Below are 24,227 nucleotides of genomic sequence, written 5' to 3' on the forward strand. Positions count from 1 at the left end.
GGTATCCCATAAGCTCCAACTGGTCTTATGAAGCATCACATTGTCTTAGCATCATTAAGCTGCAAGGGGGTTTTCTACCCTTTTGGCAGAAAGATTAAGTCTGCTGTCTACTATGATGTTGCAACTGGCTCTTCTTCTAACCCCCCACCTCCTGTCTCTTCCATTGGCAGTTGTCCGATCCATATTATGTTGGAACTCTTCTAAGAATAACTGCAATTTTGAAAGCTGTGACTGTGGGAGGTATTATTTATAAGCCTTTGTGGTTTTAGGAGCAAGAACAAAAGCTTCCAAGCACAGTTTCTATTAGAAAGACTGCCCCATCCCACTTTAGCCAAATACCATCTTCTGCAGGATAGTTTTTCTATAATTTCTTTTTATAGTGGGTTTTTTGCAACAGTGTATTTTTAAAAACCTGCCAGCTTCTGAACCAAAGCCTTCTTACTTTAAGTTCATCTACCTAACAACAGGTGATTATGAATTGGGCTTTAGGAAGCACATCATATTAGCAACTGCTTGGCTTTAGTATCAGAAAACCATTCATAAAAACTTCAGTACACAGAGGCTTATTTTCTTATGTTGAACTCAGAGATAGGCATTACAGGACTGGTGTGACTGCTCCACACATTTAAGGAAGCTTCCTCTCGCTGTGAGTTTCACTCTGCTTGACCTCAGTTTCTTTTTTTTGTTTGTTTTTGTTTTTGTTTTGTGATAGAGACAGAGACAGAGACAGAGAGAGGGACAGATAGGGACAGACAGGAAGGGAAAGAATGGAGAAGCATCAATTCTTCGTTGCGGCATCTTGGCTGTTCGTTGATTGCTACAGCAATTGGGGGTTACAACAGACCAAGTGACCCCTTGCTCAAGCCAATGACCTTGGGTTCAAGCTGGTGAGCTATGCTAAAACCAGATGAGCCCACACTCAAACCAGCGACCTCGGAGTTTCGAACCTGGGTCTTCTATGTCCTGATCCAACACTCTATCTACTGTGCCACCACCTGGTCAGGCTTCATCTCACTTTTAATGTCACCTTATGTTATAATTGTTCTATCTCTATTCTTTTTTTATGGCAGAGACAGAGAGTCAGAGAGAGGGCAGATAGGGACAGACAGACAGGAAGGGAAAGAGATGAGAAACATCAATTCTTCGTTGCATTTCCTTAGTTGTTCATTGATTGATTTCTCATATGTGTCTTGACCAGGGGGCTACAGCAGACCAAGTGACCCCTTGCTTGAGCCAACAACCTTGGGTTCAAGCTGGTGAGCCTTGCTCAAACCCAATGAGCCCGCGCTCAAGCCGGCGACCTCAGGGTCTTGAACCTGGGTCCTCCGCATCCTAATCCAACACTCTATCCACTGCACCACTGCCTGGTCAGGCTCTATCTCTATTCTGAAGAGCAGAAGTAAAAGGCTGAAAAGTTAAATCAGTACCCTATACATGACGTTATACATGACATCCCCAGAAGTCCCACATAACACTTTAACTTAAAGTCTCAGCACCCAAACTTTGTCTCATGGCCACACAAAGCACATTGGTGCTGCCTTTAAATGGTCATGTTCTAATTCAGAGTCAAAATGAAGAAACTTCCTGATAATGCTGAGTATACCTATTCCTTTTGGCTGCTGAGGATTACTTTAAACCTCTAAATCTTAGTCACATCTCTCCTAAGAAATTTTCCTCATGTGCCTATGAAATCTTTTTTTTCCTAACCTTTGTTTTTACTTTATTTTTTCAGAAAAGCAAGACAACAATGCAAGAATTGAAACTACGAAGTCTCTTGTACAAAAACTCCCTCCACCAAATCGTGACACCATGAAAGTCCTCTTTGGACATTTAACTAAGTAAGTTGTAAAGGTTGTGTTATCATATACTCATTTCCTGAATGAACAATAATTAATTTCAGATCTCTAAGACACGAGTTTCCAAATACATCTATCTCATATTTTCCTCTCTCGCTGATATAAGTCTTCCTGCAGAAGTTGGAGAACATACTAAGGATAGGAAGGAGAAGCTACAAAAGAAACTGTTCAATGAATTTATTTTTTCTTGGCCTTTTCAACAAACAGGTGTTCACTGATTGATTGTTGGGACTGTAGTCAGAATCCTGGGGTGGGCCTTCTTTACTCTGTTGTATAGTATAATGGGAAGAGCATGAGATGTTTCAGACGTAAGTTCAAAACCCAGCACTGCCCTGTAACTCATGCGAGGACCACAAATAAGGTACTTAAACTCTCTGAAGTTTGATTTTCTTATCTGTAAATATTTGACTCAAATTAATAAGGTACTGTCCCTGTAAACAGCTAAGAGAAGAGTATTCTAAGGAGAAAAGAAAAGTATAAAAACCTAGAGGACTGAAAGAGCTTGATGTACTTGAAGAGCAGGCCAGGATGGTCAGAGCCTAAACAGCTGGAGGAGGGGAGTAGGAACTGGAACCCCAAATGTTCAGTGGATGAAAGATCATATAGGCTCTCACGGCCACAATAACACATGTGCGTTCCATTGTGAGGACAGTGAAGAACCACAAAGAGTGCTACACTGCGAGAGTGTAGAAGATCACACTGCTGCCATGGGGTGAATGGATTACAAAAGCGAAAGCAGGGAACCTACTAGGAGGCAGGCCTAGTAGTCCAGGAAAAAATAACGGTGACTTGAATGGAGCCCTCAGAGAGATATTGTGAAAGTGGGTCAGGTTGGATTTTCCCGGTTGGGATGCAGAGGGGAAGAGAATAGAGAAATCCAGGGTTCCTCTGAGGGTTTGGGCTTCGCAAATGGGGATAGGTAGGGCTGCAGAGACAGGGAAGGCTGGAGGAGGAGCAGGGTGAGTAGGAATTGCAGACTGGAGAAGTCCATTTGGGGCATGAATTTGAAATGCCTGTTACTCAGTTGACCTCTTGTTAATGCCTTCCTCAGATAAGGCAGAGCTCAATTCAAGTGGTGAGGTTTTAGCTTTCCTCAAATGCATATGATAATGCTAAAGCCTGAGAGAGTTTAAAATTTATTGGGCAACTTTGCTTTTGTGAGATTAAATCTCCTTAAGCACCATTCATTGGGTTGGGTCATTTCTACAATTATTCAACTACATAGTTCATTACATGAATTTTATTTGTAAATGTAATATATGTAATTGCACACACACACACACACAAAATTTAAACAGTGGTGAATATTTTGATAAAAAAGTGAAATTTGCCTACTTGTCACTCTTAACCTAATAATGAGCAGAAGAAAGTTAAGTAACATTTTTGTATATGTCCTTCCAGACCTGTTTCTAAGTACATGCAAGCATGTGTATGGTTATTTATTGTGTTAAAGTATACCATACAGCATACATTGTTTCACAACTACTTTGCAACTTACAGACAGCTTTCGATTTCATTCACCGGACTTATGTGATCCTTCCTAATGATGACATAGTTTTCCATGATGTGGATAGCTCATAATTCACTTAACTATTCGCTGCATTAGGTAATGTTATTCTAATCTAATTCATCATAATAGTTTCTCTCTTCTTTAGCTCCCCTAGGGGAGCCTGTGTCAAAGTTCAGAAGACCCCTTGTTGTTAGAATGTCCCTTCTTGTCACCTCCACACACTGGCCTCAGTGGCAAATGCAGTGTGGTTTAATGAAAGGGTCTTGGGCTTTTAAAAAAATAGCTCTAGAGTCAAATCCGTGTTCCATACTTTACTCTCATTATTATCTCAGGCACATAAAATAGATTAAATAATATTAACCGTAGCTTGTGGTTATGAGAATTAAATGAGATAATGCATATAAAATGCTTGGCCCAAGGCAAGCATGCCTCAGATGTTAATTCTTTTCCCATAGGATCCAGTCACACCATGAAAGGGGTTTAAAGTTACAAGTAAATACTGGAGTGCTTATCTCAATAACTTTAACTGGACAAAGTCATAAAACAAGTAGAAAAATACACTCTTTAATGCTACGCGGTACCTAGTTTTGTAGATCTTGAGAAATATCAATTACTCAGTCTCAATTATTCTACTTATTTTTCCAAGTAAAAGAGCAGCTATAAAATGAAGAAGCTAAGAAGCAGCTAAACTCTTCTTTGAAAAAAATAAAACACACAGATAAGAACCCATCCAATTAATAACCTTCAAAGGAAGAGAATCCTTCACCTTCATGCCACACAATCCCAGTATGGACAATTAATGCTTGTGTTTTTATATCTAAGTTAATTTCCTGATTTTGTTAGAACTTTTATTCAGCTCAGAAGTGATAGAAATAGAAGTTTTTAACTAAGACTTAAGATCAGATTATTATATTACCTTCACAGCATTCACATTATAATATTTTTCATTACAGACAGAGAGAAAAGTGTTATTTGCTAGCACCAACCTTTCTTGAGTAGTGTGGCCATATTCCACTGTGCACTGATTTATAAACTGGGTTTAATTATGCACAAGTGTGTGCATGTGATTATATCTTGTTAAGTATTTCTTGCTAAGTTTTTGATAAACAGCCAATCGTGGCATGTCATCAAAGCCAGAGAAGACTAAATAAGAAGATTGTTTAATGAGAACTTAAATATATTCATGTTTGAAAGAATCATTAGAATGTTTTCCTTAATTTTGATGCATTTGGTAGTTCTTCAGAAAAATCTACCATCAACACTTGTATGTAGTGTTTATTCCAAATTGTTGCAAATATATATATTTTGAAGTTGTTTAGTGAGGGTCACGGAATGTAATGAAGTGCCAGAAATTCCACTTGACCTACATACTCTACAGCCAGCAGAATAGAACCCTTCCATGTTTGCAGAGCTCTGACTTAAATGCTACCTCAAAGCAGAGCCACTGTCAGCCAAGAAAGCTCAATGCAGCACAGTTGGAATACAAGTTCTGGCCACAGAGCCAGAAATTTAAAAGGTTGTGATTATATTAAGCATAAGATTACACAATGCCTATCAAGGTTCAATAGTCTCAGAGTCCAGAGTCCTCATTCTTCATCAAACTTATTGACCTTAAGAACTTGACCTGTTCTATGCTTCTGCTGTGGTAGCTTGAGACCAGAAATTCAAAATAAGCTATCATTTCAAAATGCCACCAACCAAAAACTTTTATTAATAGCCACTTTCACAAATTGACATTATAGTGGGAAGCACTGGGAGGTCCTGAGGTACCTTCTGAATCGTCACATAAATGGCAGGTTCTATCTCCACAAAATGTAAGTGTCAAGTACAATTTCCATGAGCGTGCTTCCTCGGAAAGGCAGGCAGGCGTAGTGAAGATGAAGTTAATAGAAAGGAGGACCTGGAAAGATAAGGTTTATGTGCTGATGTGTAGCAGTTGAAGGTTGAGAGCTAGGCAGAGGAGTTATATAAGAAATAGAGAACTGTCAAAACTATCTGTCAGACAATTACGTAATGTGCTGGGTTCTTATGAAAGAGTTACCTGACAACAGAGTGTAGAGTGAACACAACAGAATGAGAAGTGAGTCCAGGAGGCCACACGGGAGTCGTAGATGGCTTGGAGTGGTGAACCCCAAACGCAAAGAAATGTACAGATCTCGTGACTGTTCAAAGAAAAATTCCACTCAGTCTTTATTTCTCTTATTGCTCTATCCCCCATATTGAGTCAGCCATGGAGATGAGCCTGAGGTTTCAAAGCTGGGTAACTGTGAAAATAGTTCCTCTGACTGTTTAGAAGGGTTCACCCTTTTCTCTATTTAGTAAATGTGTGAAGGGAAAAGAAAAAGATGAGGTTATAGAGAACTAATGAAATAGGATGAATCCCATTTTGCCTGGCATGTATCGAATCAAGCCCTCTATACACTGCTCATTGGATGCAACAACGTGCATTTTGGGAAAGCCATATGTGTAATATATATCAAGAATGAAAAATTTTCAAATCTCTACACCTTTTCAGTGGTCATCTTAATTGCTGGGACCCTATCCTACCTAGCAGGGGGCAGTTTATGCAGATACAATTGTTCACAACAAAACATTTGCACTGGTGGAAACCTGGAAACAACGGAAGTATTCAGAGAAAGAGGAAAGTTACTTAGAACATGGTATACATTGTATCCGTTCATATGTAATTTTTTAGTGAAATGCAGCTAATTGTTTTTTGTAATTTGGGGATACAGTATTTTATGTACTCAAAGAGAGTGTGACCATAAATATGTGGAAAAGTTGGGCATCTGGAGGACTGTAAAGGTATTTGCTTAGATGTTCCGTACTATTTCTTTCTTAGAGTTGTCAAATTATGAGAGGTTTCTTCTTTTCCTCATGTGTTTCTTTTTCTCTTCTACTAATGGTGTAGGAGGAGACACTGGGCTTAAGAAAACAGGTAAAGAGAATAGGCTTTAGAAACATGTTGACATGTACAATTTTTTTTTTTGTATTTTTCTGAAGTGAGAATGATAAACCAGGGGGGGGGGGGGTTGAGGCAGCCCCACTGGGATCTACCCAGCATGCCCACCAGGGGGCGATGTTCAGCCCATCTGGGACATTGCTCCACTGCAATTGGAGCCATTCTAACACCTGAGGTGGAGGCCATGGAACCATCCTCAGCACCCAAGCCAGCTTTGCTCCAGTGGAGCCTTGGCTGTGGGAGGGGAAGAGAGAGAGAGGAAGGAGAGGGGAAGGGTGGAGAAGCAAATGGGCACTTCTCCTGTGTGCCCTGGCCGGGAATTGTACCTGGGACTTTACCATTGAGCTAACTGGTCAGGGCAACATGTACAAATTTTATAGTGAGAAAAATATTAAACTATTTTTAATGAAATAAATATAGGAAGTATTACAGAGGCTGCATTGCCAAAATTTCTGGCTTCCAGAAAATTCTTTATCTCACCACAGAATCTTTCCCCAAAACCATAGTTTCTATGCTGGTCAACTTAGCCAGTTTCCCCAGTCCCAACGTGGCTGTTTTCACCCGTTTGACAAACCATGTGACACCCCCATGCCATGTCCAGTCCCCATGTGAACTACCCAGCCCAATGCTATTCCATCCACATCTTGTCCCATGTTCTCAGATCCAACTATTTTCACCTTCACGGCGGGAGCTTGCTGAGAAAGTAGTCCAGTCTCCTTACATTTCATCAGGCGTCAGGAGGTTGGTGGAAGACAAGGTCTTCCTGGACTCCTCACGCAGAACCTCGCCTGTGACAGCAATTTCCTAGGAACAGTCTCAGATATTTGAAGGCGGTGACATTCAGCTCCCATATAGGTATACATTGTTAAAGAAAGTCAGTATGTCTGAGAAATGGGAGGCATTTAGAGATGACTTATGGTGAAATAAAATCATTCATTGGTTTTCAAAATCAGCCTTAGAAGAATCTATTTGCTCCAGATTTTAGATGCAAATAAACATTCCTATAAGAGACTTGCGCTTTGTAAAATAGGTTGAAAGGAGAGCTAAAAGTCTTCCCTTTTGTATTGACGCTAAGAAAATCTTCCAGCTGTTCATAGAATTCCAGGGTGAAAAATTGATACGGCTGACTAGACAAATCTCATGGAAGCATGCCAGTCGGATGCCTTGCTGAAAGGCGAAACTGGTGGGCTGTGGCTAGTTTGTGAGAGTAAACTGATATTTAAAGCTTCTCTGTGGTCTTCATGGATGTTAAATAAAATATTCCACAAAAGTATGTCCAAGGCAACTCAAATGATGATGATCTAGGAATACAAGGGTTGTATGAGGAAACAATGGTGAGAAAATAAGTCTTCCACCCTGCTTTTCAAATGGCACAGTGCGTTCTCTGATATTTGGGGGGCGGGAAGGAAAATGAGACATGGCTAAAGAATAGACCGGAAAGCCCAGTAGCCCTTGCCCTTCCCTCTGATCACGGAGAGCAGCGCAGGCCGAGCCCTCCGCCCCCGCCACCTCCGAGTGCTCAGCCCGCTGTGCTCTGGAGCAGCCTGCGTGTTCCTGTGCTGTCCTCGGCACTCCGCCCTTTTTCTGTGCACTTTGGTCTCGCCCCCAACCACAATACCTGATATCCACCGACTTGCAGGCCGTGGGTATTTTTACTGGAAAATGAGGAACCTGTGCAAATTGTTATTTTCTTTTCCTTTTTTTTTTTTTCCTCCCTGAGGGACAGGGGCTGCAAGTTGTTTGAAATAAGCCAGAAGCCTAATAGCTCCTTTGCTTGTGTATTTGAAATGGCACCCTAATCACTTCGAAGAGCTAATGTACTTCCTATGGGTCTGAAATTTCTCAACTGGACTCCCATGGCAGAATTTGGCCTGGTAGTTAAGAAAATTAATTACTCTGATCGTGAGGATGAAGCAATAGTTCCCAACTCCCTGTGGTAATCATTAAAATGTCATCTACTTGGGAGACATCTTGGCACAGGATTTATAAGGTTTGCAAGCTGGGGACTAAGGTTCAATGATCCTTCCAGTGGTGGATCCTTGTTCTGGAGGAAGGCTTTGGGAGATAAGGCTTTTTAAGACCAAAGTGAAATTATTACTTTTGATCTTTTGATTTAACATTTGAATGGTAACATTAACCACTGAATAATAGGAAAAAAAACAAAACATAAAAAGGCTACTGCCCCATCCATCACTGTCTTCTCTATTGTTAGTTGTGGCCCGCCCTGCAGGGGCTATTTTTCTTATAAGAGGTATGTTTTCTAAGTTGCTGCACCCTTCCCCACTATGAATCTTGGCCTTTTACCTAATGGAAAGAACCAGGGGTTTGGAATCAGAAGACATGAGCTCATATCCCAACCTCAGCCCTTAGAAACTGTACAACATTAAGAAAACTTTTTAATGTCTCTGTCCCTCCCTTCTGCTCATGTGTGCAGTAGGTCAAATAAATTTACACTTGAGAAATGTTACTGTAAAATTTTATCCACCCCTTCGTTCAGGAAATCTCAGTGAGTGACTACTGCATTCCAGCCACTGTACTAGGTCAGAGGTTAAAAACTATGGCCCATGCAACCCATCCAGCCTGCTACCTGTTTTTGTCAATAAAGTTTTGCTGGACACACACACACACACACACACATACACACACACCCTTATATTGCCAAAGGCTGCTTTCATGCTACAATGGCAAGATTTATATAATTGTAACTAGTTGTACAAGGCCAAAAATATTTACAGAAAAGTTTTGCTGACCCCACAACTTGATACATATCCTATTGTTTCCTGTAGTAAATTAGTAAACATTTATAAAAAATATGGTACCATATCATAAGACACTCTGAGAATACTGAGCAGGAGCTGAAATTTAACCTGGGGAAACCAAAAAGTACCTCCCAGATGCCAGAGGTTATCTCTGAGATGGCAGAAATGACCACCGACCAGCTATAAGAGAACTACAGCGTGGTGAAGAAATGCCGAATCCTCAGGAATGACTGCCACATAAAAGGAGTGGCAGAACATAAGCTGACAATGTAGCAAACTAGAGATGAATTGGGAAGAACATTATATGCTTTGCTAAGGAACTTGAAATTCACCCCATAGACATTAGTAAATTACTGAAGGGGCTGAAGCAGGAAGGTAAGGCAATGCGATTTGTCTTTCTAGAGATGACAGTCTTTGTGTGTGTGAAGGATAGCCTCTAGGAGGGTAACTCTAGAGGCGGTGAACCCAGTTAAGAGGCTGGTATATAGTCAAAGTTAGAGATCCCAAACTAAGGGAGGTGGAGGCAGAGGGGATAGGGAAAGGGATGGATGGATACGGAGGGATAAATATAGGAGGCTTGGCCAAGGTCGATTCAACAGTACATGCTCACCAAGTGCATGCAAGATGTTAAGAAGAAAGAAAATTTCAGGATGGCACCCAGGTTTTGAACTAGCTGAGTGATGATATCCTTAATTTACATAAAGGGAAAGGATTGAATTAGAGGCATTGAAAGAAGTTGCGATCTTGGGGAAATGATGTGATTTGGGCGTTGTTTATATTTCAGTAGTGAAGTCGATTAGAGGATGAGAAATAAGTGTTGGGAATGCAGGAGAGGTGATTGGAATCCAGGCATTGGTTAGTAAGCTACTCCTCTCAAGTTTCTCTCTCTCACCTCATATTTATCTTTTCCAATGATGAAAAGAAGAGCAGCCCAAATTGTAAAAGAAGTAATGTGTGTTAAAATTAAGACCGTCTGTTCAGAGGCCCTGGTGCCATGAATGAGTGCTACAGGAGCCTGGTCCTGCTGAGGAAGCCTTGCTCAGCGCACCGTGACCAGCCCGCGGAGTGGGGGCCTGTTACATCAGTCACTGCAGTCCAAGATGGGCTGGCCAGTTCTCCTGATTTCTTGATTCTCTGGGACTGGTAACAGACTTTGGAATATAAAAACTTAGTGTTATATTTTCTGGCCTTACTCCCATTACTAAATGAAAGACTGTCACTCCTATATCCTATTATATCAAGCAACCTCCCTGTCCACTGTTTTTCCAGATCCAATATTGACCTTCATAGTACTATCTTGAATTATTAACTCTAGGTGAAGCAAAAAACAAACAAACAAAAAACACCTTGATTACAAAGCTTGCCCTCTGCTATGAAGTGTATAAAGAAATTCGGTTCCCCTGTTTTACGGAGCTGAGACACAGGGAACTTCAAAGTGCAATGGAAGAAAAATCGCCCAGACCTCCAGTCACCTGATTTCCAGTCTGCTAGCCCACACTCTGCTTCCCTGCCAATACCAACACTAGGTTGCGTTTCCAGGGAAGAAGGAATGGTAAAACAAAGAGGGAGGAAGTCGAGCCAGCTGTGATAGAGGCAGAAGCCCATCACTCAAATTACCTTTTTTCCCCCTTTTTTTAAATTGAACGCCAGCTCTAACCCAGCTCTGTAAGTAAAATCACCTAACTACTTAGTAAAGTGACATATTGACCAGGGTTTTTCCTGGTGTCCGTGTTCTCTCTCCCTCTCTCTTCCTCCGATTCTCCTTCTCTTTCCCTCCCTTCCTCCCATCCTCCCCTAATACATTGTTTTCCACCTAAATAATACTAAAGAAAGTTTTATTTTTAGAGGTTCTTTTTAAAAACAAGTTCTATGTTCACATTCCCTAATGCTGTGCGTGTGTGCGTGTGAGCATTATGACACTTAGAAAGATTACATTTTCTTGAAAGGCAGCAGGGGTTCTGCCTTTTACCACCTCTCTCTCCTCTTTAAATGTAAAGCACTGAACCCAGATGCCCAACCACGGAAGATACTCTTCCAGAAGCAGCATCTGGCTTCCTGGCAAGCCCTCCCGGAGCGCCGTTTGGGGAGCTCTGCAGCCGTCCCGGCCTGTCACGTGGGCCGGATTCCGTGCCCTCTCTGGCTGGCGTGGCCAAGCAGCTGCCAATCCCTTTCGGTTCACCTTTAACTCTGAGAACGACTTCCCTCGTTTTCGTGTCTTACTGGAGTTAGTATTTTTCTCCTCATCCCCAGAGGAACTCCAGGACAAGAATAATTTCTCATTGCTGTCTGCCTGACAACTTCCTCTCCAGACCTCTGTCTTTTGAACCCAAGTGAAATCCTGAGCCATTTAGTCCTCCATTAAAATAGGTTATTTTTAATAATATTTCTTCGCCACTGCTTGTCAGCATAGCTCCTTGTAAACTGTGGGGCTGTCCCCTGAAAAGAAAAACAAAACATTCCATCGGAGTAATTTATTCTGGTCTGTACACAGGACATGAAAGTATCCTTGACATTTGTGTATTATTTAGTTAAATCACATTAGCTCCCACATCCTTGTCACACCAGGAACAAAAGAGCATTGCAGGGCTGGGGACGTTGAGGCTGCGGCAGCGCTTACTAACAGCATCCACTTCAGGGGACTAATTTTTTTCTAAGTAGCTTTATTTTTTTTTTTACCTGTATATATACATATATGTGTGTGTGTATTTAACTTGTGAAGGATTCGTGGAGTTTTTTATAGATAATTGTCAGGAACACAGAGTCCGATGGTAGCCCACGCACCAGGAAGTCGTGACAAGGTGCTGACAAGTCCAGCAGCAGTCCCCAGAATGCAGAGGAGAAAGCAGAAATTAGAGCTGCAGGGTGACATCCAGGAATAGTTAACACAGGGTAGCTGCACATTTCCACATTGCTGGGGGGGTTTTCCCTCACGCAATAAAAAGTGCAGATTATATACAAAATTTCACATCTCGAGACTGTATTGTCTTGGCTAAGAAAAGACTGGACTTCAGCAGTGTCCAGGAGGGAATCTCAGCCACAAATAATAATTGTTTTCAACCCGCCCTTGACTTCGAAGAGGTGCAAAACTAAACTGAACCCGTGGGCTGGCATGAGAGCCTCACGGGGACAAGAAATGAGTTTAGGGGATATTTGGATCAGGACATTGGGAAAAGCTCCTTTCAAACCGTCTCCATAACAATAAAGCTCAAAATTAAGATTAGAATATTTAAGTATTTTATCTCTGCCTCAGTGACATGTTTCTGAGCTGTAATTTTTCCTCAGGTTAACTTAATATATACAAAGGAAGCTAAAATAGATACAGAACTTAGAAACTTTATACTAAACATTGCCCTTTGTCTAGAAATGACTTTCTCACTTCCTGTAACCTCTTCTGTGTCACACTTTCTTTTTAACCAGGCTATTTTCTCCTACATTGTCCCTTTTTGTTCTGCTATTCCTCTCCATATCCCCATCATCCTCGAGTTTTTCCACCCGTGCCTCACCCGGAGAACTCTCTTCACCTTTAAAGCATTCTTGGGTACATCATCAATCGCCCATTTATTCATGATACAAACACTGTACATACTGAGCACCTATCATGACAGACAGTGAGCTGAAAATGAAGACGGCTTCATCAGGAAAACAGTCAACCCCTAAGATCTGGAAACCTTATTCAATTATGTTATCTACCTCCCTGCCCTCTCTGGAAATGTTCACTTCCCTCAATCTCCTTCTCACCTCCCAACTTTCTGACTCTAGTCCTTCCTCTTTTCTCGAGGATTTGCAAACAAGCTTCTCTGTTATAGGCATTTGGTTGGTCTGGCCATCGGGTGGAGAAATACCTGCTCTTCTTCCCTTTCCATTTTCAACGTGACAAGTAGAAACCTTGGGGACAGGAGTAGGCAAGACATAGGCGCTGGCACTGAGGCACCAACAGCACTTTTTCCCCTGCTTTCCATAAACTGAAAGTCAACATACTCTTCTTCGTAATAGTCTTCTCTTTATTAGTTCAGTTGTTTTTATTCACTAGCTAATTTGCTTATCTTTCATAGTGTTTGGGATAGGAAAAGATAAAAGAAATTATTCTGCCTGACCAGGCAGTAGCACAGTGGATAGAGCGTCGGACTGGGATGCCTAGGACCAGGTTTGAGGCCCTGAGGTCTCCAGCTTGAGCATGGGCTCATCTGGTGTGAACAGAGGCTCACCAGCTTGGACCCAAGGTTGCTGGCTCAAGCAGGGGGTCACTCGGTCTGCTGGAGGCCCACGGTCAAGGCACATATGGGAGGGCAATCAATGAACAACTAAGGTGTCGCAATGCGCAACAAAAAACTAATGATTAATGTTTCTCATCTCTCCGTTCCTGACTGTCTGTCCCTGTCTACCCCTCTCTCTGACTCTCTCTCTCTGTCTCTGAAAAAAAAAGAGAAAGAAAGAAAGAAATTATCCCTGCTCCAAAGAATTTTTATTTAATTAATTTGGGTCTCTGTGCTTAGACATCAAAACAGAATCAATTTACTCATGCAAAGTGATACTTCATTGAAACCTGATTTTTCTTTTCTTTCAAACACTTTTTTAGTGACCATTTGTGTCCCAGAAAATCCCTACTCTCCTACAGACCTCTCCTCTGGTTAGAGCACAGTTCTGCCCTCTTAGCTCCCTGCTCACCCGTTTCTTCCCATTTTTCTTTCATTCCCAACTGCCATGCGGGGCAATAAGTGCTTCTCTGGTACTGACCTTTGAGTCATCACCCAGGCATCCCACCCACTCTCCCGGGGCCTCATTTTCTGTTTAGGATCAGCCCTGCCTGCAGATAGAGTGAGGCATTTCACAGGTGGCTCACAAGTCCACTGTATGTCTCTAACTAGTGGGAAAAAAGAATGACACGCATGCCCTGTTCTCTCCGACTTCTCTCTCCATTCATATCGCACTGAAAATAATCAATTCCTGGAGTGCCACCCCCAGGAATTTTCCCTTCATCTTGTCAGAGGAAGGCCTGTTTTGCCACATTTTTGCTACTTTCTTTGTGATTCCCCCTCCAGTGCTCTATGATAGGGCTTAGTAGGCCTAGAAGCAAGTGTTTACATAGGAAACCAAGGAAGTGTTCACTCTAGGAACTACTGATCCCAAAACACTCTTATCCAAGAATGGTAACGTGAGGAAAACAGGGAAGTGGTCTTGTGTGGGATTGAGGGAGGGGGAGACTGTGGGAGCAGGAGGGAGATGGCCAGAGAGAGACGACTTCTTCAGTACGAACGCAGCCACCTGAAAAACCCCAGCTAATTAGCAGTGTGTAGCCACACAACACAGCAGGTTAGTACAAGAAGTGAACAATACTTTACCTATTTTAAACTGCGGAGCAGACTTAGGTAGACTGCATGCAATTACACAGATTGGAAGTCAGCCAGGACACTGAGGTTAACAACCCCTTCTCTCACAAAGAGCACCACGGGAACTTTAATGACCACAAGTGGTAAGGGCCATCATCCTGCAGCTCTTCCAAAAGGCCTCACCTCTCACAGCCCAGGTTCTAGCAGAAGGGCTTAATGGTGTCAACTAATTGGCTGGGAAAAAGAGAGTGCCCTCTAGCCACGCCACGTGACTAACTCACCAGACTCAGGAAACAGGCTTTGAAGCATTCCCGTGGAGGGGGATTCAAACAGTGGGGACATCCAGGGACTCACGTGGTGGACAGTGGGAACTGTGAGGGCTCTTCCCCCGCCTGGTCCCATGGCTAGTGTTACTGCAACCCAAGTATTTTAGAAAGTGCTAGCTCAGATTTTCTCAAACTTTAATATACTTACAAATCAAATTGTATAGGAGCCTTTTTTTAAAAATTTAGGGTTTGACTCAGGAGGCCTGGGATGAGGCCTGAGGTCCTGCACAGAGTACAAGCCCCTCGGTGCTGGGGGTCGGGGGTCACACTTTCAGAAGGCAGTTTTTACAGGGAAGAGGGGAGAAGTATTCTGGGACCCATGAGAGCAGAGGCCAGGCAGAGAGAAAGAGGACTTTAAAATGACATTTAACACCGGAATAATTATGTTCACTTTAATTTTTCCTAGGAAGCAGAAACACAGAGAATCCAACTTTATAAATAATACAAACTACTCTTAAGATGGCTTTTTCTGTTGAGGGGAAGCACAGAATTTGGTCCCTGAACATGTTTCATGAATGAAATGCCTACTCTTAACAGTGGTAGTATTTCTCACTCACTGGTCAGTGCTATAGGAGAGACCCACCAGTCAAGAACCAAAACTGTCTGTTTTTCACAGTAAGTCAAGAGAAAACAAGATGGCAGAACACAGACCTTTAAAGTTTGACCAGTGAACAGTAAGGGGGTGATAATCTTCCTTCAAAGCTCTGTAAAATAAAATCAGAGTTGCTGAAAAACATCAAATAATGGGGCCATTTTTCAGCTTATATTATGGAAACTTAGTTTATTGCTGTGTGCTACAGAGGCTTTTGTGCTAAAGCCTGAAAGTGCCATTAAAGGCTTAATTATTGGTTGAATTAATGATTATATTCTTTACCTAGTTATTTTCTAAGTGCCTTTTATACTCATATCTACATATTTTGTGACTTCTTAATGATAGAATAGACTTTAGATATATGGAAAGAAGCACACACACACACACACGCAGACACACACACAGACACACACACTCACATAGACACACACACACACATGACCCGATTAATCCCCGATGAAAGCAGTACGGATCCTATGTTTAGACATCCTATAAACGAGAGGAAGCTGGAGTTTAAATATACATTTATCCTAACATATAGTTCACCAGTTTAGCTGCAAAAATACTACTATTTGTCAAAGATATATAAATTTAAGATATTATTTAAACTACATCACTTGAAATGTTCAGTTACGTAAAGCCAGCCTGGTGAAGTATACAACAAGGAGACTATAAGCAGTATCTACTTATGGATTGCCCACTATGTGCTCCATACTATACTGGGGAGTGTGAAACAGATTTTTAAAAAGTACGAAGTTCTGACTTTGCAGAGCTCTAATCTAACAGAGACAAAGCACTTAAGAAACAAAAGAGTAAAGACTAAGTAACTGTAAAACAGTATATGCAAGAGAAACAGACTAACATAGTTGAGAAGTGTGTGATGAGAGGTGGAGCTGAAGTTGAGTTTTGGAGCATAGGCGGGATTTGGGAAACACAGGGATGTTCTGTGCGTCTGCTGGACAAGGGCCAAGGGATGCCAGCCCGCGACCAGGGGCCAGCCCGAGCTGTCTGTGAGCCAGAGCACAGGAGAAGGAGAAACCCAGCAAGGAGCCAGCTTGTGGGTGGGGCCTGGCAGAAACGTTAGAATCTATGTCTCAGATCAAAGAGAACCAAGATAGATTATTGAGTAGTTAGAGAATATTGAGTTTTGCTTTTGTTTTCATTTTAAGTTTTTTAATTTATAAAAAGATCATACATAATATCGATTTGGCGGGGAAGGACCCAAAGAAGGAGGTTGGAGGCAGGCTGGAAACTGAACAGTCGTCTCGACATGACTAGAGAGCAGGTAGTCAGTCCGGTGTTGGCTGTGGAGCTCAGTGCAAAGGAAGGAGTTCCTAGAACCTTGAAGGAAGTCAAGGGAATTTGCTGGTGGGTTTGATATGATCTATGCATAACCAGAAAGAGTTCAAGACAAGGCCAAGGTGTTCAACTTGTAGACTAAAGAGAGCAGAGATGCCACTGATAGAAACTGGGTCATCTAAAGACTTTGAGCACCAGCTTTGTGCTAGGCAATGTTCTAGAAACTCACAATGGATCAGTAAACTGAACAGAAATCACCTTTGCTTTCATGAAGTTTACATAATAAACCTCATGCACATAATATAAACAAATAATCTTTAATTAACATAATAAATACAGAAATGCTATAGCGTAGAGGTGATGGCTACTAAGGAGCTCAGAAAGGTCGGGCAGATTAAAGGGATCAGAGTACTGTGTGGTGGTTTGCAGTAATAAATCAGGGCTCTAGGGGAGCAGGTGAGATTTAAGAAAAGACATGGGGGAGGGAGGGAGTTCGTGAAGTGGACGCTGAAGTCAAAACCCTCCAGGCAGAGAGAACATGCGGAGTCTCGGGGTCTTGGCACTAGAGCCAAGCAAGGCGGCCAGCATGGCTGAAGCTGGGGGTGGGGGGGAGGAGGAGAGTCACATCACTGACAAGGCCAGATCCTGTGGGGCTTTGGGGTCCTTGTCAGGAATTAGCCTCTTGCTCTGAATTAAAAGAAACAAGGAATCCTGGCCGGATGGCTCAGTTAGTGAGAGCATCATCCCAAAGCGCAGAAGTTTCCGGTTCAATCCCTGGTCAGGGCACATACAGGATCGATATTCCTCTCTCGCTCGCTCTCTCTCTCGCTCTCTCTCCCCCAAATAAATAGGAAGGAAGGAAGGAAGGAAGGAAGGAAGGAAGGAAGGAAGGAAGGAAGGAGACAGCTGTAGAGTTTGGAGCAAGAATAACATGAACTGACTTCAGTTTAAAAGAAAACTTATGTTGAGAATACATTCTAGGTGAATAAAAAAACCAACTGGAGAACTATTTAAATTATTTTATCAATCTAATTAGAAAAAGTTATTTGTGGGTGGCAAATGTCTCACACATTTGGCTCCAATCAGTTGAGAAAATCTGAACAGGATTTCAGCCTCAGCTTGGGTATAGTTTTAGGTCTGAAGCTGTACTTCTCAACCACTTCTCTATCACCTTTACCATGAGACTAGTGCTTAACTTTACCCTCCTTGTAGGGTGCGTGTATGTGTGTGTGCGTGCGTGTGCATGTGTGTGTATGTGTGTATGTGTGAAATCTAATGAGGTAAAGAGAGTGAAAGGCAAGAATGTGTATGTACAGTTACTACAATTTGACACAACTGGAAATTCAAACAGAGAATCTAGCCCAGGCACTTGATTTTTATTGAATGTAAGAGAAAAGTAAAGAAAGTACTAATTTTGAACCATAGAACCTGTTTGTGTCCTGAGTTGATGACTTATTAATTGTGTTACCTTGGATAACATCACTTCTCAGAGCATAAGTTCCCTCTTCTGCATTAAAGAGGATCATAGTACACAGTCTCAAAGGACCAGTAAGTAAAAACCCACTATAAACTGTAAGGTACCAGAGAGATGAAGGCTCCTGCTCCAAGCTCCTGGTGCAACCAGACAATTCTACTCAGCCTGTTGTAAAACTGTAGTTAATCCTTTCGTTATACAGAGTAACTGTAATTCCTGAAAGCAGGAATCATTTCTTCCTGAACTTGCAGTGACCTGTGTAACTAGAACAGGCTAGTGCAGTAGAAGGTATTAACAAATTATTTTAGCTAGTGAATAAGGGAAAGTATGATTGATGTTAGAAGAGGAAATGTAGATTTGAGAATCAGGTTTTAGAGAAAATATGTATTTCAAATCATGAAAAAAGATGCATTCACCATGAATGTTTAGATGACCTGTGGTGGCGCAGTGGATAAAGCGTCAACTTGGAACGCTGAGGTCGCCAGTTCGAAACCCTGGGCTTGCCCAGTTAAGGCACATATAGGAGTTGACGCTTCCTGCTCCTCCCCCCCCCCCCAAAAAAGAGAGGATACAGTTAAACACCAGTTTGGGGAACAAGCACAGTAAGAACCATTAACCAGCAAGGGAAGAAAAGCAGAAAGTCAACAGATAATTTAGAATCATCAGCGTTATAAAAACCTGAGGAGTCCCATCAAATCCTGGAACTCAGTAAAGAGAGTCCACTCCAAAGGGATCCAAACAGATTTCAATTAGCTGTCATTTCAGCAGTCAGAAATCCTTAACAGCCACTCATTTATCTAATAACCATGCTCTAGCCTAGAGATGACTCAAGTTCCTAATGAAAGCTTCAAGATACAGAAGTTCCTTGTGAATGATCAAAGGATGGTAATGTCGTGTCCGTTGTAATTTTAATATTAATTGTGTTGTTTGATTACTGCTAATCTACATATGATAATGCAATGTTGAAGTGTTTTTCACCAGAGCATTTGCTTAATCGAAACCTTGTATTTCCCAGGCCCTCTGAGTAAAAGAAGTTTACTGATAATGTAGGAAAATCACACATCAAACCATTCTCCCAGTCTGTTTCTTAAGTATCTATCTACCAGGCCATCTTGCAACACATCTCGCCAATGATCTTCATCTCCTTCCCAAAGCAAAGTTTCTGTCTTTTTAACTGACATTTTGGACTTCACCTGAAAACATCACAATTTGCCAAAACAAAACTTGATCAGTGGGGAAGACACCATTTCAGCTCCAATCTGGAGAAAACAATGTACTCAGTTCTTTTATTCATTATGAGTCTCACATTTATTTTAATCATATCACAATTTGGGGATTAGAACGTAGTCCTAGGAAAGCTGGCCTCCAGACACTAAAGAGTTAAGACCAGAAAGTTTACTCCCTGGGCCCTGTTTTAATCCCTTCTTCCCTGTGGAAGAATGATGCCTGAGACATAGTTTTTGCAATGCTAATATTTGAATAGTAAAAGATACCTTAAGACCTTCATCAAGATTTTTTAAGGCCTCATGTAATGTCAGTGTCAAGGTTCTGTGAGGAATAATTAATATAACAAAACAAAGTCTTTGTGCCCATCGATTTGCTTGGGGATTTATGCAGGTGACTCATTAATGCTGCCGGGGGTTCCGCATGTAAATCCCGAGGCCTCGATAGGGAGATGGGGCCCAGTGATTTCCCCCCTATAAAAAACACAAACAATGACAAGTATAAAAGCAGATAACCTGAATATCTATACAAACAGCTATATAGCTTGTAAAAGTTTCCCATTTACACCCTGTCACCTCTTCTTTACACGAGTATAAAAGATGGGGCAATTATTTCAACCAACCTACCCATATAAATCAACGCAGTTTTGCTGTGGGAAAACTGGGTGTTTAAGGCATTTAATATTTCAGCATCACCAGATTATCACCGGGATCCATTTCTCTTTGTGGTCAAGTGCATGATTAGCACTGTGACAGGATATTGGCCATTTTCGTATGAAGATCTGCATATCCTAGTAAACAAATACCATTTGGAAAAATTAAGAACAAGTCTGTGGACTGGAATGCACCCTACTTGTAATGGGAACAAAAAGCTGGCAATCAAATCCAAAGAAAAAGCTAAATCACAGCAGAATGACCTACTTTAAGGCATTTGCCAAAGAGGCAGTGTTTTTAGACAGCTCTTCTGAAGTAGCGTCTTTCTGTCTATGCCATCTGCAGATTTATTACTGCCTGAAAAAAACAACCAAAAAAAAAAAAAGAGAGAGAGAGAAAGAGAGAGGGAGAGAGAGAAAGAAAGAAAGAAAAGCTCTGTTTGAATGATGCTGAGAGCCTGGTCTATAGGAAAGATTCCAGTATTGTGGGCACCACACCCACACCTACTGATGTGGTCCAGGGTTTTGCTTTAGAGGCACCTAATTAAGAAACCCTGACTCATTTACATGGAGACGTTTGATCTAAATTACACTCCAAACCGCACCAAATTGGGAGCATCTGTGAATGTGAAATGTTTGTTCCCTGTGACGGCTAGAACAGGGCCAGCTCTGGACGGCACATGTTCAAGTGACGAAAAATATTTCACATGTAACGTACTTCTGAGACCCACTTTTCCACTAATAATTCATAGTGATCCTAACCAGTATCTGTACTTCCACAATTATTTCAGGCTGTGAAAAATTATGTCACTTCTTTTTCCTACAGTTAGAAAGAGGTAGAAGACCACCTACTTTGTTTATTGTCGTTGATAAAAGCCCTGAGGTGCAGCCAATAGCAAAAGGACAAAGCTGGGTAGTGTACAGGTTGGTCCTCATCATATCTATATCTTAACTTGGGATCTGGAAAGGCAGAGTGGTGACCTAAGGGGATATGTTGTAAGGATGTCTCCCTCTCATCACTGCCTGACTTCTCCAGTTTCCTACTTGACTCGCTGGTTCATAGCAAAGCTCTGCCCCCCAACTCCTCCGAGGCTGTGTGTGCGTCCAGAAGATACAGCTTATAGAGGGAGGATACTGAATGACTAAAAGTCACCTTCTCTGCCATTGGAGGGCATTCAGAGGTAGTTCATCTCATTTCCATCAGGTGAAATGCCTAAGAAAGTAAAATTAAAAATAAAAATCTCTGATGTTGGATGCTGTGGATAGTTCTCAGCACATAATTCTCATGAAAAAGTGCTGTATTTCAAGTACAATAAACAGCGTTTTATAGATACAGTTAACCCCGCACTTTGGCACCTGATGGCCATTTTACCTTATTGGGCCATATATCACCTATGTTTCAGTGGGAGTCCAAGGAACAAGGAAGAAACTTTAAAAATAATTCCAGATCTTTTTGTCTAAGAAAGATATTAATGCAGTGATCTGATGTACTGTTTTTTGCAGTAGCTAGAATGAGATTTGAATATATTAATATTTTCAGCAGCGGAGCCCAGGGAGCCCGGTTAATAACTTATGCATGGATACGTAGATAGACTTCAGACAGAGGTAAGGTTTTCAGCTCTCATGTTGGTAATACTTAGAGAGATCGAATGAAAGGGGCTGTCCTCCCGAGTCTTTGTTGTGGGCGTGCATTGTGACAGTATGGAGCCAGAGTTCTTCTGGTTGTCTATACAGCCTGGATTCAATAAACTGTTATATATGCATATTATGACAATGTGGTCAAGGAACCAGATTTTTTTACTCTACCTTCAAGAGCGAGCCTGTATAGCCTAAATCTGGTGCTTATTTTTCTTGTCCTCATTCAATATGTTAACATATTCATAATTTAATACAGGTTGTGTTCATTTTATAATTAAAGTTATGGACTTAGTTGGGAAAGCCCTCAGACTATATGGTATGGAAAAAAAAATTTATATTGTATAATATCGTTCAGTACGGACCCTAAATCTGGATAATTCCAGACTCTATTAGCTTTGCTAAGGCTGCCATATCAAAGTATCACAGACTGGGTGACTTAAACAACAGAAATATATTTCCTCACACTTTTGGAGGCTAAAAATCTTAGAACAAGGTGTCAGCAAGTTTGGCTCCTTCTGAGGCCTCTCCTTGGTTTGCAGACAGCCACATTCTCCCTGTGTCTCCTTGTGGTCTGTCTTCTGTGCACACACATCCCTGGGGTCTCTCTGTCCCCATTTCTTCCTCATGTGAAGCTATCAGTCCTACTGGAAAAGGTTTCATCCCCATGGTCTTGTTTTAACATCATTACCAAGGCCCTGTCTCCAAACACAGTCACATTCTGAGGTACTGGGGGTTAGGGCAGCAACCTATGAATTGGTGAGGGAGGATGTAACTCTGCCCATTATACAGACCAAAGCTAGAGCCGTGCTGCTGACATGCCCCATACAAAAGGTAGATGTATTTGGGATCAAAACTATAGCTCAAGTTAATATTTTTAAATCTGTAGTAATTTTTTAGTGTGATTTTTTTTTATTTCTTTTTAATTTTTTTCCAAGTAAGAGGATATGCAATAGAGAGACAGACCTTGCATGCGCCCCAACCGGGATCCACCCAGCAACCCCCAGAGAGGCTGATGCTCTGCCCATCTGGGGCCATGCTCACAACCAAGCTATTTTTAGCACCTGAGACTGAGGCAATGATCTCAAACCAATCAAGCCATGGCTGTGGGAGGGACAGAGAAAGAGAGAGAGACAGAGAGATAAAAGGAGTAAAGGGAGAAGTGCAGAAGCAGATGGTCACTTCTCCTATGTGCCCTGACTGGGGATTGAACATTGGACATCCACATGTCAAGCTGACATTCTACCACTGAGCCAACCAGCCAGGGCTCCAGTATGATTTTCAGTCACTTTCTCCATCAATAAGAAACAAGAACAACTCTCTAAGATTTAAGGGAACAAGCAACAGCCTGACTCTTCTCATACCTTCTGGCTAGACTGGAAGGAAGCAGTTACCAAGTACAGTAAGTGTTACCACAGTGCCCGCCTAGCTCCACCCTGCCTTCAGGGACCCCTGGCCTGCAGGCATAAGTGCCTCCCTCTCCATTACTGCGCCCTCCATTAGGAACAGATAATGCAAGAGATATCACTTTCACAATAAAACATTGCACTTACACCACACCTTTCAACTCAGCATTTCAGCATTTCCAAATGCTTTAAAAATCATTATTATTTTTATTATTTATCTGTGGAATCCCAGCAGTCTACTCAGCGCTGGGAAGTACAGTCAAAGCCACAAAGCTATGGTCTCAATTTTGCAAACTTAAACCAATGCTCAAGTCTCCCTCTTGATGTGCCAGTAAAAAATATTCTGAAAGTGGCTGTTTGTATGTGCATTTATGTGTAGGGAAAAAATGAGGAAAGAAACTTATCTGAATTATCCTGCTACTTATATAGCTGAAGGATTTGAAAAAGAACCATTGGATAGTGTTGTTCTGACAAACTTAAACCAAACCAAGAAAAAAGCAAGAAAGCAAACACATAGTTTGGGACATAAAATTCAGAAAAAGGAAATGAATTGTCCTAATCAAAGGCAACTACAATAACACTTTCAAAAGGGTTATTAAGCAATGCAGGAAGCACAAATCAATCATGCTCCGCATATTTTTCAATGGCCATTATTTCCTGGGTCACATCAGCTTGACATTCAATTTAATACTGCCTTTCATCAAATTGAAAGGCCCTAGAGAAACTTTCACTGGCCACCCACATTTTCTGACAGGGCTATTGCCTGGCTCACCTCACTTTGTTTTCCAACTTTTTATCATCCTAGCATATTCTGCTTTCTTGTACTGAAAGAAAACTGCTGCTTTATGGGACTTTCAGGGTGGTGAATATATGTTGTCCATTTCTATAATGCTAGAGCCTGGTCCAGACAGTGCCTGACACATAGTAGGTGCTCAATAAACATTTCTGAGATGAATAAACAGATTTTCATAGTACTCTGCAAGGTAGTCTAAAAGTGCATTTGACATTTCCTGCTACCTCAACGAATATAAGTTAAGACAGATCTCAACAGAGCTGAGATAGTCCAGGCGCACATTAAAAATCTAATGAAATAATAATTTAGATTGCCTTAAATCAACATGACCGAAAACATTTATAGAAAGTATATGTTAAAAGTTATCTTGGCCCTGGCCGGTTGGCTCAGCGGTAGAGCGTCGGCCTAGCGT

The 24,227-nt window shown here is 41.6% G+C and overlaps 1 protein-coding gene across 1 annotated transcript in view; it reads left to right on the forward strand.

Annotated features, from left to right (window-relative positions):
• ARHGAP15 (Rho GTPase activating protein 15) overlaps window positions 1-24,227 on the forward strand; it is a 697,775-nt gene that overhangs the window by 631,917 nt on the left and 41,631 nt on the right. The window contains exon 13 of the mRNA XM_066345184.1: window positions 1,733-1,838. Within this exon, the coding sequence (XP_066201281.1) occupies window positions 1,733-1,838 (106 nt within the window). The remainder of the gene's footprint in view (window positions 1-1,732; window positions 1,839-24,227) is intronic.

This window comes from Saccopteryx leptura, chromosome 7 (assembly GCF_036850995.1).
Source record: "Saccopteryx leptura isolate mSacLep1 chromosome 7, mSacLep1_pri_phased_curated, whole genome shotgun sequence".
In the NCBI taxonomy this organism is placed as follows: domain Eukaryota; kingdom Metazoa; phylum Chordata; class Mammalia; order Chiroptera; family Emballonuridae; genus Saccopteryx; species Saccopteryx leptura.